The sequence below is a fragment of the Necator americanus genome, chromosome IV, assembly GCF_031761385.1.
Source record: "Necator americanus strain Aroian chromosome IV, whole genome shotgun sequence".
NCBI classification, from domain to species: domain Eukaryota; kingdom Metazoa; phylum Nematoda; class Chromadorea; order Rhabditida; family Ancylostomatidae; genus Necator; species Necator americanus.
The window spans coordinates 26,494,659-26,515,028 of record NC_087374.1 but is presented as its reverse complement, the minus strand read 5'-3'; the positions used below and the strand labels follow the sequence as shown (position 1 = coordinate 26,515,028).

The 20,370-nt window shown below is 42.5% G+C and overlaps 2 protein-coding genes across 2 annotated transcripts; one reads left to right on the top strand and one right to left on the bottom strand.

Annotated features, from left to right (window-relative positions):
* Nucleotides 1-1,479: 1,479 nt before the first annotated feature.
* RB195_002775 (uncharacterized protein) lies at nt 1,480-17,368 on the bottom strand (the record flags this gene model as incomplete). The annotated part of the gene is made up of 6 exons (XM_064200176.1): nt 1,480-3,213; nt 6,199-6,255; nt 6,328-6,472; nt 13,430-13,584; nt 14,517-14,579; nt 17,324-17,368. 6 exons carry the CDS (start codon nt 17,366-17,368, stop codon nt 1,480-1,482), a joined length of 2,199 nt encoding a protein of 732 aa, XP_064056057.1.
* Nucleotides 17,369-19,602: 2,234 nt separating this feature from the next.
* On the top strand, nt 19,603-19,923 carry RB195_002774 (uncharacterized protein; the record flags this gene model as incomplete). Its single annotated transcript, XM_064200175.1, has 1 exon — nt 19,603-19,923. One exon carries the CDS (start codon nt 19,603-19,605, stop codon nt 19,921-19,923), a length of 321 nt encoding a protein of 106 aa, XP_064056056.1.
* Nucleotides 19,924-20,370: the final 447 nt, after the last annotated feature.

The following is a 20,370-nucleotide window of genomic DNA, read 5'->3' as shown; positions in this document are numbered from 1 at the left end:
ACCTCGCAGGCACACTATAACAAAACCTATCTATAGCTTTTCCCGCGAATCCCTCACAACGCGAGATTCTTGATGTGCTGTCTTTAATGAATTAGTAAACTTCATAATTAATGTGACCGACTGCTTCGATCTCCTACCTGGGTTAGTTCCGAAACTGATCCTACAACGAGGTCACAAAGACGTGGCGCCCAGCAAGTGCAAGACGGTGCATTAACCGCGGTTTAGCTCTGCTATGTGTCTAGCTCTTTCTGAAATTCAGCTGCGTCTGGTCCGTCAACTTCTCCCAGATTCCTTCCATTTTGAGCACTTTATCATCCACATACATAGATCTCTGCGCTTGTTTCATGTGTCAACCAGTCAGCTAGTTCATGTCAGCTAGTGTCACTCGTGGTTTTTTTTCCCAGTTTGTGTTTTATTCTTTAGCCGTCCCCATAAACTGAACGTCTACTTTGTTTTTTGTGGGTCATTCTCATAGCGCAGGCCCTTGCCAATCAGAGAGTTGATTCACGGATAGTTTCGTAAGGTGATCCCGCAGTTTAGAGATAAAACATTTATTACAACAAGTACGCAATGTGTTCGCAATGCCTTGTAGTTAAGGACCTTGTCGGAAGCTAGCCCACAAATTAATTCCCTTTCTCCTTCCCTTTCAATTACTTCAATTATCGTACTGTTTTCTATAGGTGTGCTACAAGGTTTTTGTATAAAACTTTTACTATCCTGACGTCTTCTTTTTTCTTCCGCCTTTAAAGGTCTAAAAAGAGATTACCTGAAATAATCTCACGTTTATTGACAACCACCACATTTCCCTCGGTCAGTTCCACAATCCTTCAAGAGATTTGTCGTTGCACAGTGCACGAGGGAAGGTAGTTCTGTGTAGGATCACCAGTGACGAAATAATACTTGATCTGCGCACATAATATCAGGCAATCATTAGCCACAGAGCGGTCCAAATTACGGCAGGAGACTTGGGGTAAGATTACTGAACATATGGCAAGAGGACGGGGTGAAATCTTGATGACACTTGGAAGGAACAGATGTGAAGCACACCAAGGAAAGGATTATGATGTCGAATGCGTTACACTAGCTCACGAAACAGAAATTGGTCGTGACATTATTCCAATTAACTTCCTTCTAATCCTCTCAAAACTGCGAAAGAGCCGAAACGTCAGGCTAATAAATGTTCCATCTGAAAACCTAACAAGCATACTAATAGAGACACGGAAACATGCGGACGGCTATCGTAGTATGAGTCATTCACACATATGTTTCTTCTTCTAATGCGAACCGGCAGTAAACATAATGAAAGCTACAATGCTATTACGATACGTAGTCACAACTGTTTGTTGAATTGAAACGTCAATATGTTTTAAATGGTTTTTTGTCTATTGTCACCGAAGAGTTGCGAGAAAAAATTTAGTCGAAAAATACGTGTAACATAAGAACTAATAGGCATACATGATGTGCTTGTTCTTGTTCTTCTCATGGTTGCAGGGGAATGGCGGTACGAGTGCTTTCTTCCTTCTTCTCTCCTTGTTGGGGAGAAACGGCCGTGCCGGTGCTACCCTCCTCTACTTTTATTTCTTCTGGGTGGCATGTGCAAGGTTCATCGAGTTTGCATATACACACAAGGCATTGACATCCTTTATCTGCTTTGCACTGGCAAACTGTGCCTGGTTCACAGACGCACAATGGTTTGCACTGACAAGTAAGATCAAGTTTGCACTGACATCCCTCTTTTCCGGCTTCACATTTGCAAATTGTGCCTGGGCTACATTTGCACGGTGGTTTCCCACCTTTGCATTTGCATACTGAGCCTGGTTCACATGTACAGATCTGACACTTGCACCCTTCCTTCCCTTCAGTACACTGGCATGTTGTTCCAGGCTCACACAGGCATAACGGTTTACATTGACAGGTCTTTTCGAGTGGACATTTACACCCTTCTTTTCCAGGCTGGCACTGGCACATCTTCCCGGGATCACACGAACAGGGAGGTTTACCGTTTTTACATTTACATACCAAACCCTGCTCGCATTGGCAAAAGTGACATTTACATCCTTCTTTCCCTTCTTTGCAGTCGCAGGTTTTTCCTGGTTGACAATTACACTTAGGTTTTTCAGATTCAGGGCTGCAGTGGCAAGGTTCACCAGGCTTGCACGTGCATACATGTTGTGGTTTTTCTTGTCCTTCGCCAGGTTGGGGAGGGATAGCTGTGCGAGTGCTATCTTCCTTCTTCTCTCCTTCGCCAGGTTGGGGAGGGATAGCTGTGCGAGTGCTATCTTCCTTCTTCTCTCCTTCGCCGGGTTGGGGAGGGATTGCTGTGCGAGTGCTATCTTCCTTCTTCTCTCCTTCACCGGGTTGAGGAGGGATTGCTGTGCGAGTGCTATCTTCCTTCTTTTCTCCTTCACCGGGTTGGGGTGGGATTGCTGTGCGAGTGCTATCTTCCTTCTTCTCTCCTTCACCGGGTTGTGGAGGGATTGCTGTGCGAGTGCTATCTTCCTTCTTTTCTCCTTCACCGGGTTGTGGAGGGATTGCTGTGCGAGTGCTATCTTCCTTCTTTTCTCCTTCACCGGGTTGGGGTGGGATTGCTGTGCGAGTGCTATCTTCCTTCTTTTCTCCTTCACCGGGTTGTGGAGGGATTGCTGTGCGAGTGCTATCTTCCTTCTTTTCTCCTTCACCGGGTTGGGGTGGGATTGCTGTGCGAGTGCTATCTTCCTTCTTCTCTCCTTCACCGGGTTGGGGAGGGATTGCTGTACGAGTGCTATCCTCCTTAGGTTTTGCTTCCTCTGGAGGTTTTACTTCTTCTTTAGGTTTCTCTTCCTCTGGGGGTTTTACTTCTTCCTTAGGTTTCGCCTCCTCTGGAGGTTTTACTTCTTCCTTAGGTTTCTCTTCCTCTGGAGGTTTTACTTCTTCCTTAGGTTTCGCCTCCTCTGGAGGTTTTACTTCTTCCTTAGGTTTCGCCTCCTCTGGAGGTTTTACTTCTTCCTTAGGTTTCGCCTCCTCTGGAGGTTTCACTTCTTCCTTAGGTTTCGCTTCTTCTGGAGGTTTAACTTCTTCCTTAGGTTTCTCTTCCTCTGGAGGCTTCACTTCTTCCTTAGGTTTCGCTTCCTCTAAAGGTTTCACTTCTTCCTTAGGTTTCGCTTCCTCTGAAGGTTTCACTTCTTCCTTAGGTTTCGCTTCCTCTGGAGGTTTCTGTGTGCTTTCCTCGGGTTTCTGAAATTACAGTTTTTAAATATAGCACGGGCTTAACCTCCATTGGTAGTTGTAATTAACATTAACATTACCCGCTCTACGACGCCGGTGCACCAACTCGACGCCGGTGGACCCGTCGCACCCCATTTCATAGCTATCTGGCGCCGACGCGCCAACTCGACGCCGGTGGACCCGTCGCACCCCATTTCATAGGTATCTGGCGCCGACGCGCCAACTCGACACCGGTGGACCCGTCGCACCCGTTTTCGATTTTTATGACTGGCACGCACACGTGACAGAATAAGCCCGTTATTATATCATGATATCATGATATTATATTATATCATGATATCATGATATATATGAATATATAAGATAGTAATATCATGATCATGATCATGATATTATTATCTTGTATTCTTATTCTTATGATTTCTTATGATATTCTATGATATTCTTTGACGAAACTTTGTAAAAAGTACTGAAATCTCAATTTTGACAAAACTTTCTACAAAGTATTGACTGTCAGATATCGAGTTTGCAATGGAAAATGTATCAAGAGGTTGTTTGATATATAAAATGAGAAAGAAAGGGACTTGTATATATATCATGATAACATGATATATATATATATATATATATTGTGCTATAATGATATATATATATATATCATGCTATATAATAACGCCCTTAGTCCGTGTGTGTATGTGTGTGTTTGTCTGGGTGTCACGAAAATACTCCATAATGATGCAGAACTCTTCACCGGTGAGGTGCCGAACCATTGCTATGCAACTCATGGGCAAACACTCTACCTTTTAACCATTGTGCAAAGCTTTATAACGCATGTTGACTTTGATAAGGCAACTTAGTTTCTCTCATATGTTAGTGAAGGTAAATAAACTTTTATGTGATTGTATACTCCCAAATTTGCAAATTATCATGCTGTATAATAATGGGATTATTCTGTCACGTATGTGCGTCTGTGTATGTGTGTCTCAATCAAGAAATCTCAAAAAAAGAGGGAGACGAATGTCATGGCGTCGGTTTGGTAAGCTGCAGATCCAGCGCGGTAAAATGTGGTGCGATGGGTCCCATGGAGTCGGGATGGTGCGCCGGTGCCAGAAAGCTAGAGAGTTGTGAGAGATGGTTTCCACTGTGTCGGATTGGTGCGCGAGAGCCCCAACGCAGTAGAGTGGGTTTCTATGGTTCCTTCACATATCCAATTCCCAGCGTGTCTCCCTAACGCTACTAACATCCTTTTTTCAAAAGGAGAAAACACACGTGCGAGCGACTGCTTAAATACAATACATAGTAGCTAAAAGTTTACGCGATCTGACGTAGAACATTATTTTTATCACTACGATAGTAATATTAACGTCATTCCACGCTAGCACATCTTTCTTTGCTATTAGTTGGAAACGGAGGAGATTCATTTTTTGAATAATGCTTCCAAATTGCGGAGATTTGAGAGAAACATAGATGTAAAATCAAGTTTGATTGTTCTCCAAATGTAGAACTGACGCGCTCATTGAAAAACCAAAAGCGTTGTTAGAAAAAGGCAATTGTAATTTTACAAAAATGTCGCTACTGTTTTTTCTTGTTGATCAGTGAAGGGGAGCGAAGCGAACAACAAGAAAGCCTGAAGTCCGGCTTTAGCCGGACGTTTCGGCAGGTATACATATAAAGGATAAGGTCACTGGCGTATCAATCCACTTGGGATGCGCTAACGTGTTTTACTGGAATTCGTAATCGTTGAGGTTCTGGAACGCGTGTTGGCCTATACAATGACTTGCGGGGGCCAGCCGATGATCAAGTCAGTGTATTTATCCTCCCAGACAAGTCTGGTACCAATTTATCGACCCCGGAGGGATGAAAGGCTTGGTGAGCACTAGGGCGGATTCTAACCCTCGACCGTGTGGCTACAACGGACCTCTAACCGACTGCGCCACACCCGCCCCTATATATATATATATATATATATATATATATATATATATATATATATATATATATACGGTACGGAGAGTAAGGTCACTTTGTATTTATCCTCATGAGAATAAATGTACCTGATTCGGGTTAACTGAACAGAAAGCCACTCTTCTCGCTTGCGCAGTGAGTATCATGGTGCATAATTACTTCTCATGGTGAACAATCCAATGATACGAGATTTTGCTAGCGATGCCCTGCTTAGCATTAAAGTCTCCACATAGCGCACCAGTGTATTTTGAGCCATTTCTAAAGCTGTTTTTATCTAATATCATTTCAAAAGAGCAGAATTCAAAACTTTTCATGAGGTTTTGGATACGGCGAAGATTCTTTTTTGAAAAAATATTTGGGAAGTTTATAAGTTCTTACTTAATTATCTAAACGAGCTGGCGATCAATAGCGATCCTTAGCAATTAGTGAGATAACTTGGGAAAGGAAGGTGGTGATAGTGCAGTATCTTCGCGTTTCAGTACATATCTCGAGTGCGAAATTGGACTTGGAGATAAAAAAATTCAGGATTTGTCAGATGACCAATTACTTATATGAAATCGAACATCATCTCTATGGAAAATGCGGCCCACCATGGATCAGAGAAACCTGGAGGACGTTTCTGGAAACGTAATAGATGAATCTATGATACATTTGCGTAATACCGAAAAAGAAACGAATTCATTTCATTTCTTTTAGGTTATAACCGACATTTTTACTGTACCAGTTTGTCCACGATTTGAAGTAAAATGCGCAATGGGAGCCCCACATTAGGGAATTTTTTTCCCGGTTTGAATTTAAAAACCTCACTTGGGAAATGCTCCCTTTATGTTGACTTTCGTCCCAAATGAAGTTCTCCTTAATATCTAAGTAAAAATTAGAAGAGAAGAGGGTGGGAGGAGTGGACAGGCTAGAACTACCGAGTTTTGCCAACATTGATTATTCATTGGTAGCTAGGGTTACTTTTGCTTCCACTATACGTTTCTGGTATTTTTTCCTTAACTGAAAAAGTCAATAGACATTAAGACTGACCTTTGGAGGGGGAGCTTTATCCTTTTCTGTTTTCTCCTCCTTCACCAAATCGGTGTTCTTGAAAATATAGAAGCATGTCAGCAGAACTTCTTGGGATGACATATACAGGCAAAAGACGTTACAGCTTACCTTCCCATTTAATATATCTTTGATTTTATCCACAAGTCTAGGAGGGTCCAAAAACATCATCAAAGCTAGTAGAAGTTTCAAATCATAGTAAAGAGGGAATTTTTCGAATCCAGTGTCGCATATGGTAAGTACTCCGAAAACACCCCTGAAAGTTAAGATTGTTAGTAAGACTTTTTTGTTCACGTTATCAATTTTGAGTTCAGATTACGCAGCCATAGGTTGAGAAGAGGTTTCAAAAGAGTTTATTTAAGCTGTTGCAAGTGCGTACAGCTATTCGTTTGAGCGTGGAAACGATTAAGAACGCTCGCAAGATTTCTTGACTCCCAGACTTACACTAATTTCCACTACGGAAACATCTCAAAAGTGCACAAATTTGTCTCACTTTTTAACTAGTAAGGATTGTTCCAATTATTTACTAATTCCTGTGGGTCGGATTGTCTTGCTTTTAGACTTGTTATTTGCTAGTAATTTCGGAATGTTACTTCCACGGTCTGGGTTGAAAAGCAAAATTTTTCATTTTTTTCTGAAAAAAAAGATATGAATTTGTGAACAGCATCCATCTATAATTATAGTAGAGCGAATATGTAGTCGAAATATCCTCAAGATTTTTCTAAATCATAAAATTTAGACCATTTATTTCTTCTTCAACCCTAGGGCTAGCAGTACGTAAGAGAACTAGTTTTGGTCGCCGACTTCATCTGTGGCCATATATTTCAAGATGGAACAACACACTAAGTCACACAGCTTTCCAGTTTTTTTTTAGTTGTTTTTGTCTATATGAGTGAAGCGTTTTATGACCAGGAGCAAAGTGTTGTATTTTCTCTGTCTGAATTCTGGTCTGAATTTGGAGAAGAATAAAACGGTTGCACGGCCTACTAAATAGAAGAGGTTTTTGCATCAGTGAAAGCAGCAGGTTATGCTTACTTCCCAGTGCTACTATCCGCAATCGTGCATTTCTTCTGTTCTCTCAAGTGCTGATGTTTCCACTTCGTTCTTCTACTACATACCACTGTGCGGAGCTTTCATAGCTTGAGTTGGAAATTCAAGCTAACTCCAGGCTACTTTTCGGGATTCTTAATGCCGCCGCGAGGTGGGCACGGCGTAATTGGTCAGGGTTCCGCTGCGACTGGCTCAAGCCGGACTTCGAGCTTATTTTGGTTCTTCATTTTGGTGTTCGCTTCGCTCGCCTTCACCGATCAATAAGAAGTAACAGAAATAACAGTAGCGACATTTTTTTGGAAAATTATAATTGCTTTTTTCTATCAATGCTTTCTTAAATTCTTCTTACCCGAAAATTTAGGCGTACATGAAAGATTTTATGGTTTTTCCTTAAACGCTCAGTTCTGTATTTGGAGACCAATCCAGCTTAATTTTACATCTATGTTTCTCTCAAACCTCCACAATTTGGAGACATCATTCGAAGTCTTCTTCTTCTATTCTTCACTGTTAGCACAGAATGATGTGCTAACATGGAATGACGTGAATATCACTATCGTAGTGATAAAAATAACGTCCTACGTCAGATCGCTACTATCGGCTGCTATGTATTGCATTTGATCAGCCGTTCGCACGTGTGTTTCCTCTTTTTAAAGGATGTTAGCAGCATCAGGGAGACATGCTGGGAAATGGATATGTGAAAGGACCATAGAAACACATTCTACCGCGTTGGGGTTTCCGCGCACCAAAACGACGCAGTGGAACCCGTCCCTCCCCACTCTATAGCTTCCTGGCACCGGCGCCGCAGTCCGACGCCATAGTATTCGTCTCCCTCTTTTTGTAATTGCTTGACAGACACACACACACACATAGAGGTGCACACACGTGACAGAATAAGCCCGTTATTATAAAGCATGATAACAGCCAAATTTGGAAGTATACATTAACATAAATGTTTATTCACCTTCTCCAACATATGAAAGAAACTAACTTGCTTTATCAAAGCCAACATATATACCTGCACAGTGAAAAGTTTGGAACAGTGAAAAGTGGTGAAAAGGTGGAGTGCTCGTCTATCAGATGCATGGTGATGGTTCAGCACATCACCGGAGCAGAGTTTTGCATCATTATGGAGTATTTTCGTGACACACAGACAAACAAACAAACAAACAAACACACACACGCACACACACACATACACACACGCACACACATACACACACGGACTAAGCGCGTTATTATATAGCATGATAATATAATGTCATGATATCATGATATATAATAACGAGCTTAGTCCGTGTGTGTGTGTGTTTGTTTGTGTGTCACGAAATTCGAAAATGGGGGTGCGACGAGTCCACCCGGCGTCGGATTGGTGCGCTGGGGTCAGATAGCTATAAAATGGGTTGCGACGGGTAACGCGAAGTCGGATTGGTGCGCCGGCGCCAGATACCTATGAAAGGGTGTGCGACGGGTCCACCAGCGCCAGATACCTATAGAAAGGGCTGGGACGGGTCCACGGGCGTTGCACTAGCGCGCCGGCGCCAGATACCTATAGAAGGGGTGCGACGGGCCCACCGGCGTCGGATTGCTGCGCCGGCGCCAGATAGCTATAATATGGGGTGCGACGGGTCCACCGGCGCCAGGAAGCCATAATATGGGGTGACGGGCCCACCGGCGCCAGATACCTATAGAAGGGGGTGTGACGGGTCCACCGGTGCCAAATAAATATAGAAGAGGGTGCGACAGATCCACGGGTGCCAGGAAGCCATAATATGGGGTGCCACGGGTCCACCGGTGCCAGATACCTATAGAAGGGGGCTCGACGGGCCCACCGGCGTCGGATTGGTGCGCCGCCGACAGATACCTATAGAAGGGGGTGCTACGGATCCACCGGTGCCAAATACCTATAGAAGCGGGTGCGACTGGTCCATCGGCGCCAGGAAACCATAATATGGGGTGCGACGGGTCCACCGGCGTCGGATTGGTGCGCCGCCGACATATACCTATAGAAGGGGGTGCGATGGATCCACCGGCGTCGGTGGACCCGGTCATTGGAGCGCAATAAATTAGTGCACATGACGCAAAAGGTAAATGGTTGCAGCCGTTTCACAGCCGTAACCACTTGGCGCTTTGCTCTTCACCTTTATGGCTTCCGTGTGCCTATTTCCTTCTTCTTTTGCCTCAAGTTTGTAGCATGCCGTTCTCAGAAAGTGGAAACGCGCATGCAAGTGGCTGCTTAAATAGTAGCAAGATGTTTATGTGATCTGACGTGGAACGTTATCTTTATCAGTAGGATAATGTCTTTCACGTCATTTTATGTTAAAACATCATTCTTTGATAACTGTTTATAGAAAACAGGAGGAAAACCCATATTTCGCGTGATTCTTTTAGATTTTGTCTATAATATACTGATAAGGAGTGTTTGAAGCTGAAGTTCGAATGTTCTCGAAATGTAGAACTGACGCGTTTAGGAAGATGTCTATGAAATTTTTCACCCTTAGTTATAGTATAAAAAAGGAAGAAAGAATGTTGGAGATACACAAATCCAATTTCGTAGAAAACGGCACTAATATTAATTTTCGTTAATCAGTGAAGGCGAGCGAAGCAAACTCCACAGAAAGTCTGAAGTCCGGCTTTAGCCGGACGTTCAGACTGGTATATATAATAACGAGCTTATTCTGTCACGTGTGTGTGTGTATGTGTATGTGTGTGTGTGTGTGTGTGTGTGTGTGTGTGTGTGTGTGTGTGTGTGTGTGTGTGTGTGTGTGTGTGTGTGTGTGTGTGTGTGTGTGTGAGTGAGTGAGTGAGTGAGTGTGTGTGTGTGAGTGTGTGTGTGAGTCACGAAATTCAAAAAGGGGGGTGCGACGGGTCCACCGGCGTCTAGTTGATGCCTCGACGCTAGAAAGCTATAAAATAGGGTGCGACGGGTCCACCGGCGCCAGATACCTATAGAAGGGGGTGTGGCGGGTCCACCGGCGCCAGGAAGCCATAATATGGGGTGCGACGGGTCCAGCGGCGTCGGATTGGTGCGCCGCCGACAGATACCTATAGAAGGAGGTGCGATGGATCCACCGGCATCGGTGGACCCAGTCATTGGTGCGCAATAACTCAGGGTGCATGACGCAAAAGATAAATGGTTGCAGCCGTTTCATAGCCGTGACCACTGGGCGCTTTGCTCTTGACCTTTATGACTCCTCCGTGTGCATACTTCCTTCTTTGTTCGCCTCAAGTTTGTAGCATGCCATTCTTAGAAAGTGGAAACACGCATCCAAACGGCTGTTTAAAATAGTAACAAGATGTTTACGTGATCTGACGTGGAACGTTATCTTTATCAGTAGGATGATGTCTTTCACGTCATTTTATGTTAAAACATCATTCTTTGATAACTGTTTATAGAAAACAGGAGGAAAACCCATATTTCGCGTGATTCTTTTAGATTTTGTCTATAATATACTGATAAGGAGTGTTTGAAGCTGAAGTTCGAATGTTCTCGAAATGTAGAACTGACGCGTTTAGGAAGATGTCTATGAAATTTTTCACCCTTAGTTATAGTATAAAAAAGGAAGAAAGAATGTTGGAGATACACAAATCCAATTTCGTAGAAAACGGCACTAATATTAATTTTCGTTAATCAGTGAAGGCGAGCGAAGCAAACTCCACAGAAAGTCTGAAGTCCGGCTTTAGCCGGACGTTCAGACTGGTATATATAATAACGAGCTTATTCTGTCACGTGTGTGTGTGTGTGTGTGTGTGTGTGTGTGTGTGTGTGTGTGTGTGTGTGTGTGTGTGTGTGTGTGTGTGTGTGTGTGTGTGTGTGTGTGTGTGTGTGTGTGTGTGTGTGTGTGTGTGTGTGTGTGTGTGTGAGTGTGTGTGTGAGTCACGAAATTCAAAAAGGGGGGTGCGACGGGTCCACCGGCGTCTAGTTGATGCCTCGACGCTAGAAAGCTATAAAATAGGGTGCGACGGGTCCACCGGCGCCAGATACCTATAGAAGGGGGTGTGGCGGGTCCACCGGCGCCAGGAAGCCATAATATGGGGTGCGACGGGTCCAGCGGCGTCGGATTGGTGCGCCGCCGACAGATACCTATAGAAGGAGGTGCGATGGATCCACCGGCATCGGTGGACCCAGTCATTGGTGCGCAATAACTCAGGGTGCATGACGCAAAAGATAAATGGTTGCAGCCGTTTCATAGCCGTGACCACTGGGCGCTTTGCTCTTGACCTTTATGACTCCTCCGTGTGCATACTTCCTTCTTTGTTCGCCTCAAGTTTGTAGCATGCCATTCTTAGAAAGTGGAAACACGCATCCAAACGGCTGTTTAAAATAGTAACAAGATGTTTACTTGATCTGACGTGGAACGTTATCTTTATCAGTAGGATGATGTCTTTCACGTCATTTTATGTTAAAACATCATTCTATGATAACTATTGGGGGAAATCAGGAGGAATACCCATACTTCGAGTAATGCTTTCAAATAGTATCTACATTAATCTGACATCGAAGGAGTGTTTGTAGCTGATGGTCGAATACTCTCCAAATGTAGAATTGACGCGTTTAGAAGGAAGCTCCGTAATCTTTCGCCTTAGTTTATAATATAAAGAAGAGAAGGAAAGCGCTGTTAAAAAAACACAAATCTAGTTTTACAGAAAACACCACTACTATCAACTTTCATTGATCACTGAAGGGGAGCGAAGCTAAAACCACCGAAAGTCTGAAGTCCGGCTTTAGCCGGACATTCAGACTGGTATATTATATATATATATATATATATATATATATATATACTAATATCTTCCTTATTCGAATCTTATACTTTGTCGAAACGAGGATAGAGTGTAGTCGATGTCAGAAGTGTCCTTATTTGTTGACTCATTTTTGTCTGCCTTACCCTCCTCTCCAAAAAGGGCAACTTTGAAATGGAATCATTCACTGTTATTCCTTATTCTACTTCTCCTTCTGATTGTTTTAGGTTTGTTTTTTCGCCGAACCTGCATTGTTCGTACATCCGCTTCGATCATTGATTGGAAAGATTGCGTTGCAGGTTCACAGACAGGGTGTATGGGTTCCGCATCAATTGCAGCACGATAATGCCAGGTTGCCCGCAGCAAGATTAACTCAGAAAAGAATAAGGCAGCTACATATAGTGGTAGGTTTTACCACATTTTTCATGCTATCCAGACATAGGACCATCTGATTTTTATTTTTTCCGACAAATCTAACATTTTCCAGGAATAAAATTCTCAAAAATATCGATGAAATGCGGGTTCACCTAGAATCATATTTTTATTCAAAAGAATGAAATTTTATGAACAGGGGATGGCAACTTTACGAACGAGGTGGCAAAAGGTTCTGGATGGAAATTGCACTAAAGATGGAATTAAAGTAAGTAAATTCTTTTTTTTTCTTTCCACTGAAATGATTAGTTACGGGTACCCATAATATTAAGGGGTTTGATTCTTTTTTGGAAAGAAACTATCGTAATGGAGATTTGTGCCTGACCATTCTAATGTTAAGTTTTTAGATTTAAAATGGAAAAGCAACTTCACTTTTCTTCCCAGTAGTTTAAATTGCAGAAACACTTCAGTTTGCTGCAATTATTTTGTCACATAAATAACAAATTTCCTGCCAGATGCCAGGTAACAGAGTTTATTTTACAATAAAAGAACAAACATTGGAGGGGATTTAGCTGAGTCGTTCGTCCACCCAGAAACGATCCTAATCACAAGAGATCGTTCGTGTAATTAGAGCTTTCGCTTAGGAAAAGAAGATTTCCTCTTTGTTTCTAACGAATGAGCAAAGTCGTTTTTTATGCCTTTTCTGAAATCATCTTTTCGCTAAGGGCACCTTCAGTCAGAGATCACCAGTTTTACTCGTAATCATTACCTCATTTATTATACATAGATGAGCGAACCTAAGCTGCAAACGATAGCACGCATAGCCATTTATACTCAGTGAGGCATAAAATCTAGAATATTCATTCCTCCTTCAATTTCAGCTACATTTCTTCCCTTCCAATGCCCAAGTTCTCTGCCAGCGAATCTTATTTGTTCTGCAGGAAGCGAAACTCGATCCCTGGCTGCTAGCAAGTTTTAGTCAGAACATAGCTAAGGAGCTAAAGATCGGGATGTTTTTTTTGTCTCGTAAGAAACAGTGACTCAAACTTACCAGTAAATCACCATATCGTCCTTTGACGCGGCCTCTTTTGGATATCCAAATGTGGAGATCAATGGAACTGCTATGAGAATACTGTTGCAGAGAAGTCTTGCTTGTTTAGTGCATGCACAAGCGACGAACACCGCTCCGGCTATGGCTTTTGAGAGCTGAAATTGAACTTATTCTATGTTTAATTGGGTTTCTCCTGGTTTTTTTTGCGACACTTTGTGGTGTGCAGCGAGATTCTGTTGTGGTGTCTGTGCTGGACATAACGACTCAGAAATCGCTATGATAAATCCTGCGTCAAGTACTAAACATTTCAGTCCAAGCGATGGACAACAATTATCTGAGAGACGTCTCGTCTAATTCCCAATGGAAACGCGGCTCCATAAAATGCTGCGAAAATATGCTGGTCGTCGTCACAAATGGTGATCGTCTCCAATTCCATTCATGTTAAAACCTTCTTGTTGTAGTTGCATCTGTCTGGTGAGTGCAGTTTCTAATGCGAGGCAAGGGTCAATGACTGGAAATCTCTTTTTTGGCCCGGGGACTTCCCTGACTCCTTACCAAAACTCAGAGAGTGTACGAAGATGGACGATCGTAAAGCGTATATTCGACTATAATTGTATCTTGGCAATGTGTAACTATTCTCGTGAGTTCAGAATATTTGTTTCATGAATCATTGTACTGCAGCCTCCGTTGTACCACTCTATATTTGGATCACAAAAGCAGTTTCACATCCTTTGTTGTGAGTGCTGCGTGCTGTGCTCCAGTTGGCATTCATCAAAATAAATCATTTTTTCTTGTTGTTGCTTCCCTATTCAAAGTTCCTGTTTATCCTATCACATAATTGACATACTATTTCTATTCACAGCTTCTCTAGGAGATCATTCATATAGAAACTCCACTTTTTAGTTCATATGTTGTGCAATAAATCCCCACTACGGGAGTATTGCAGCGCCAATAATAGAAATACACAAGCAAGTGCCAGATATGTCCTCCATATATGATATCATGCTCTAATCCAAACTTAAAGTCAGTTTCTTAAAAGATAAAACTTCACTAATTGTTCTAGTTATGAGTGATAAGGTTCACCTACCGTATCCACATCAACATCAGTCTTCTTTGACAGATCATCGAGCCAGCGAGCTGTCCACCATTTCTAAATCGACTAAAATGAGCGTTTTGCGGACTACAGCAAAGAAAAAAGCATCCTAGCGAGGAACCGCGAACTTCAGTAATTCGCAATAAATTCTCTATAGGGAGAAGCGGAATAGACTTCATGAGGATAACCTTTAGAAAAGATTCAAATGTTAGATCTTGTGCCATTTGGTCTCTGACAACCCTTTGTTTTCGAAACAAGAAGCTACCACACAAGGCAGCAATCTACTTCCACTGCAGGACCTATCTCCAATCGAAAACGTTTTGTGATACTACACATGTGCATACAATGCAACTAATTGCTCCAGCGTCGGAAATGAATAACTATTGCCACATCGGGATATGAGTCATCATTGAGGTCCGGGGATGCATCCATGTCTAGAGCTCTCTGGATTTTCTCCTACATGTCAGTGTTATCGCGTCATGGCCGTGCGTTATTCCTGTACATTTCTTTGTGTTTTTGTTTTCAGGAATATTCCAACGACTCTGTGCCATTACCTCATCTGTAGTCATTCATCTAGTAACACTTATTAATAATGGCGTTGGCGCATAAACGCAGCTCGGATGTAATGATGCCAGTGGTTCCAACGGGGACTCAACGAGTCACGGTACTTTTTTTCCGAAGGATTCGTAAGCTTTTCTATCCGTTAATTGTTTTCGAGATAGAAAAAATGTAGGAGAAGGGCTATCACACGCCGCAACACATTTTCCATCCGTTCTTCGCGTCACAACAGATGTCTTTCTTCATAACTTACATATAGAAAGACATACGTTATGTCACGAAAAACGGATAGAACGGAAAAAGACCAGTGTAAGCTTAGGTTTACTTCGAAGCTCCATCGAAATCCATTTCCTTCAAAATGGACTCTGATGCTGTTCCCGTCTCGTGATGGAAATTAGCGTTGAAAACTGGTCCTTTAAGACAAAAATGGTTGACCAAACTCTAGCGGTGCGCCAGACGTGGCTACTTGCGTGCGACACGCGATACATTTTTTATTAAAAACTGTTCACATGTAAACATCTACATAAGACTTGGAGGAAATCGCCCACGATCGTGCTTTCCGTCTTAGTAGCTCCGGTGAAGAGTTTTAGTTTCTTCACATCTGTAAACGAACAGACTGGGGCAGCCGCGAATTTCTGGGCACTAGCAGGGAGGCTATAGCAATTAGTGTTCACATTGATCCTTTGGGTTCCACTATTTCACAGCTGGGCCCTAGTTTTACTCGTCGAGGTTACGGTTTCCAGGTCCCGTCCTTCACTACTTTTCATCCACTCTCAGAAATTTCTTTCATATCAGCGCTTCGGATCATTATCAGAGCCCTTCAAGGAGGTTTCGGAGCTGATTCATGTCACTTTCCTATCATGGAGTCCTTTATTTAGCGACTACAATAGCCTATTGAAGCGCGTTCAAACGTAATTTCCTTTAAAAGCATCCTATCACGAAGCTGACGATGTTGGGTTGTACGTGGGCAATTATAGAGTTGGGGTGAAGATTGCGAGTATGAGCGTGCTCCACTCAATTCCCTCCAATCTTCCAGAAAAGTGACGTGGAAAGTTGCGTTTGTTCCTACGAGGTATGCAACTCCACTCCTGCACACGCGCCGCGTCCGCGACTGAAAGGTCGAAGATCAATGAGGTTTCATCGTCAGCGTATTCCTGTGAAACCACTGAATAGGCAGCTGAGGGGATCGGTGCGTGTATAATGCGCACGCTGTAATGTTCTTCGTAGGAACAAACACGGTTCCTACACCTTTTTTTAAGGAAGTTTAGCGGAAAATGAGTGGAGCCAGGCTCACACTCGTAATCTACATCCCGGAGTCTCCAAGTTCCCTTCGTCAGTTTCAGGATATGCTGCCTTCAATCAAAAAGTGGAATGTTTTCATTGAGCAGTGATTCACAAAAAAACGTAACAAGCACAGACACTCATATTGCGGTTCGTATGCGGTCGCGAAACAGTACGTAAAAAATAGCGTTTGATGGGTAAAACATTCGAAGTCCAACTGCAAGTCCAATGAATTTAACAGTTCCCCAGATCAGTAGAAGTTTCAGAGCTCGTGCTCTAACTGCGACGACGCTTTGAATGATCCTGGCTATTGCATGATCACTCATTGTTGATAGCGTAAACTCATACTTTCGGTGTACAGATAACTTTTGCCTGATATCACGTCACTAATCACGGACATACCGCTCAGTGTTGTTATTCATTTACGAAGCGGAAGAACTCAGTACTGGTTGTAACGATGTGGCTGTGGCTTGTAGCAGTGAAACTGAACTTTCTGTAGAAACCTCGTACAAGGCGGTTCCGTTTTGATGTGAGTGTGACGTGCGTACACCGATTCGCGTGATTATACTTTAAAATAAGTCTATTTTATTTTCCCTTCTATCACTATTGCAAAAACATCTAGTCAGTTCTACAGTCGCAGCTGTAGAAACTAATACTTATTAAGGTTGCGCGAGTGTTAGGAACAGCTCAGACTTCCCTAAGCTTTGTTCCGTTCCCCTAACTTTGCTAAAATTTGTACTACACCGCAGAATTGCTTCACGACTGATTCTTCAAGAGCAGCGATACTAAGGTGGAGTCAGGAACAACTCTCGCGCTGTGGTTTTTTTTTTCGTTCTCCCCCCAAAGTACGATATTTAGTCTTTGAAGATCTGGTAGCGCTGAAGGCTGAAAGCTGAAACGCGCAGAAGGTTCAGACTAGGCCTGCGTGCTTGGTTGTCGTGACAAACATGTGCGGAACTGACCTTGTTCTGAACCTTGTCTTGAGCACTTTGGAGGAACTCATCCATAGCTACCACACAGTAACCTACTGAAATGAACTGTTCGACTGCTAATGGCTAGTTTATATACAGATTGGATGTTGCTTTTGTTTACCATATGATCTCTTCACAATCATTTAGATTTTTCCGCAAGCGAGGAAGGTTAGCTGATAAAGTTCTGAGCGATGATTGAAACACATTAACATTTGGAACTGTGGCTTACCTGATCTACGCTATCTCCGAGGTCGTAACAACCACTACTTACTTTTTAACGCAATTATAAAGGAAAAAAGAGTAAAGTGTCCTGTGTTAATTAATCCGCTCGGGATGCATCACCACTTTCACTTCAATTCAGAATCGTTTGAGGTTTACGATCGTGTAAGTGGCCTATACAATCCACTTGCAGGGGTTAGTCGATGTGTCAAGTCAGTGTTTTTATCCTCCCAGACAAGTCTGGTACCAACTAATCGACCCCGGAGGGATGAAATGCTTGGTGGACACTACGGCGGATCCGAACGAACGCAACTACATCGCAACCGCAACTACGCAACGTAACTGTATACTTGTCATTAATTTGAAAACTTCATGTATGCGAGATTTCATCAGCAACACTAAAATTTTGAAACTGTGTAGGATTCATAACAGTTAAATGGAAAAAAAGTCCAACAAATTGAATAGGAGCACATGTGTGGGCGCTCCTATTCATTTTGTTGAACTTTTTCGAGCAGACAATGACCCATCTTTCTCACTACTTCTACTTCTGGCATTGTCTCTTAAGTTCTACAGTATAAATTAACAGCAACTGGCACTCAATTCTACTTTGGTTGCGAAGTCCAAAATTGTTAGGACACTCAAAATCCACTAGGACAGCGCAGCGAAATTAAAAATATTATAAACTGCCCCTGTAAGCGAAAGTGTTGCGAGCGTTGAGATTTTTCGTCGGAATGGATTATTAAAGTAATTGTTCAGTTGAAGAGATTAAGAAATACAAAAAGATAAGAAGGTTGAAGAAGGTTGAAGAAAATACAAAATAGTACCCAACTGAGCTGTGCGGGTGCAAATTTTGAATTTATGTCAATAGATCAGCTTTTCTGTTTTTTTTGGAAACTAACTAAGGATAGTCTCATGTTCGATCTTCCTAGGATCTTGGCGTTGTAGAGTTGAATCATGTAGTATTTTCCTGAGCAGAACCAAGATTTTTATCTATCTTTATTCTGAATAACTTTTCGGTTAAATTCTTCAAGGCCTGTAAAATCAAAGACGCCGGTAATCTTACCCCTCATCAGACCCCGCATGCCAGAACCCACGAAGATTTGACCCGGCGCCAGTTTATTGGGCACAGCGGAAAGGATAATAGAAGTTTGCTGCGCTTTTGTCTCAATTTCTGTTAGGAGTCGTACCTCTGCTGCTCACATATATTGTAAGTGAGTAAACTGTGCTTCATGTACATTTGTTTGATCCACACATTAGGTACAAGTGCGAATTACAAAATTATTGGCAAAAATGTGTTCTCTGACACACTTACCCAACTACATCAGCAAAATAGCAGTCACCAGGGAACCGTTGCGCAATCTCAACGGCAAAACATCGTCAATTCCACTCCAGTGCATCGGAAAGCTCGATAATGTCGTTGCATCTGATCTACAGTTGATACGCAACAACGAGAGGAAATGAAATTGTCAACTAGATTCTGGAATTCTCTTTCTTGTCTTATATTTGGATGTTAAGATCGCTAGAGTGACCAGAAGCAATGTTGGAATCTTTGTTACAAGTTTTCTTACCATTGCTATTTACATTTCTGTACGAGTCGCTATCCTTCCTGAGTACTATATTTAAGCCGATAAATCAAGAATTAAAAGATAAAGTTTCTGGCGTTAATCAATCCGCTTGAGATGCGCCCCACGTTCACTTCAATTCAGAATCGTTAGAGGTTTTACGAACTGTGTAACTGGCCTATACAATGACTCACAAGGGCTAACCGGTGGGTGAAGTCAGTGTTTTTATCCTCCCAGACACGTCTGCTACCCATATATCGACCCGGAGAATGAAAGGCTTTGTGAGCACTAGGGCAGATTCGAACCTCCGATCGATAGTGCAGGAAGCCGAACTTCTAACCGCTGCACCACAACCACCCATAAATTAAGAATTATCCCTTCAAAATGTGTGTTACTAGCCCAAATGAATAATAGCAAAAATGAGTGCTTATCAATTACCAATGACTTCTTGCCGTTCGTAACACTCTGTGAGCTATAAGATTGCCCCACATGCAGTTCCTTAACGTTATCCAGACACCAGTACTTAAGGATACTGCACAGTGCGTAGATCTCATTCGCCTTGGTGAAAATCTTAAAGAATGCGGTGGTTTGCCAACCCCACTAGTCGGTGGAACTGGTCAGCTGTTTTCCTTTCGAAGGTCTTGCGTGGTGTACTTGGAACAATATCGAGGCTTGGCGAGGAGAGAGGAGGAGTTTGATGGGATATGCATGGTATCAAAGACCTCGAACCATTTTCAGGCCTTAGGGGACGAGAGACGACAAAAGACGAGTTCGTCGAAACGTCAGGCCAATAAAAAAAGTTCCACCTAAACCTCGTTGGCATAACAAGAAAACATAAATGTTACTAGTCTTTTTCTCTTTTTTTTAGGACCGTCATGTTACCAGGGATTCGAACAACTATGTACGTGTATTTTTTGTTGGGGAAAAAGATGAAGAAAGGAAAGTCCTTGGGTAGGAAATTAGGAAACAGTGAAGAAAGCGAGGGAGCATAAGAGATAGCGCAAGAAAATTTGAAGGGACAAGTAGAGAAATAACTACAAGGCTTTTATTATTTTAGTGTTCTTAATTTGTTTTATCATCATCCTTCTTCACAATTCTCGATTTTATAATTCTAGGTCATGCTGTGCTTTGAAAACGAGGTAATAATCGTTATCGCGGCATTCATGAAAGTTAAACGTGAATTACACATGTCGGGGTAATACCCTCATTACAAATCAGCAATATGCATTTACGCACGTTTAACATTGCAACTTCCAT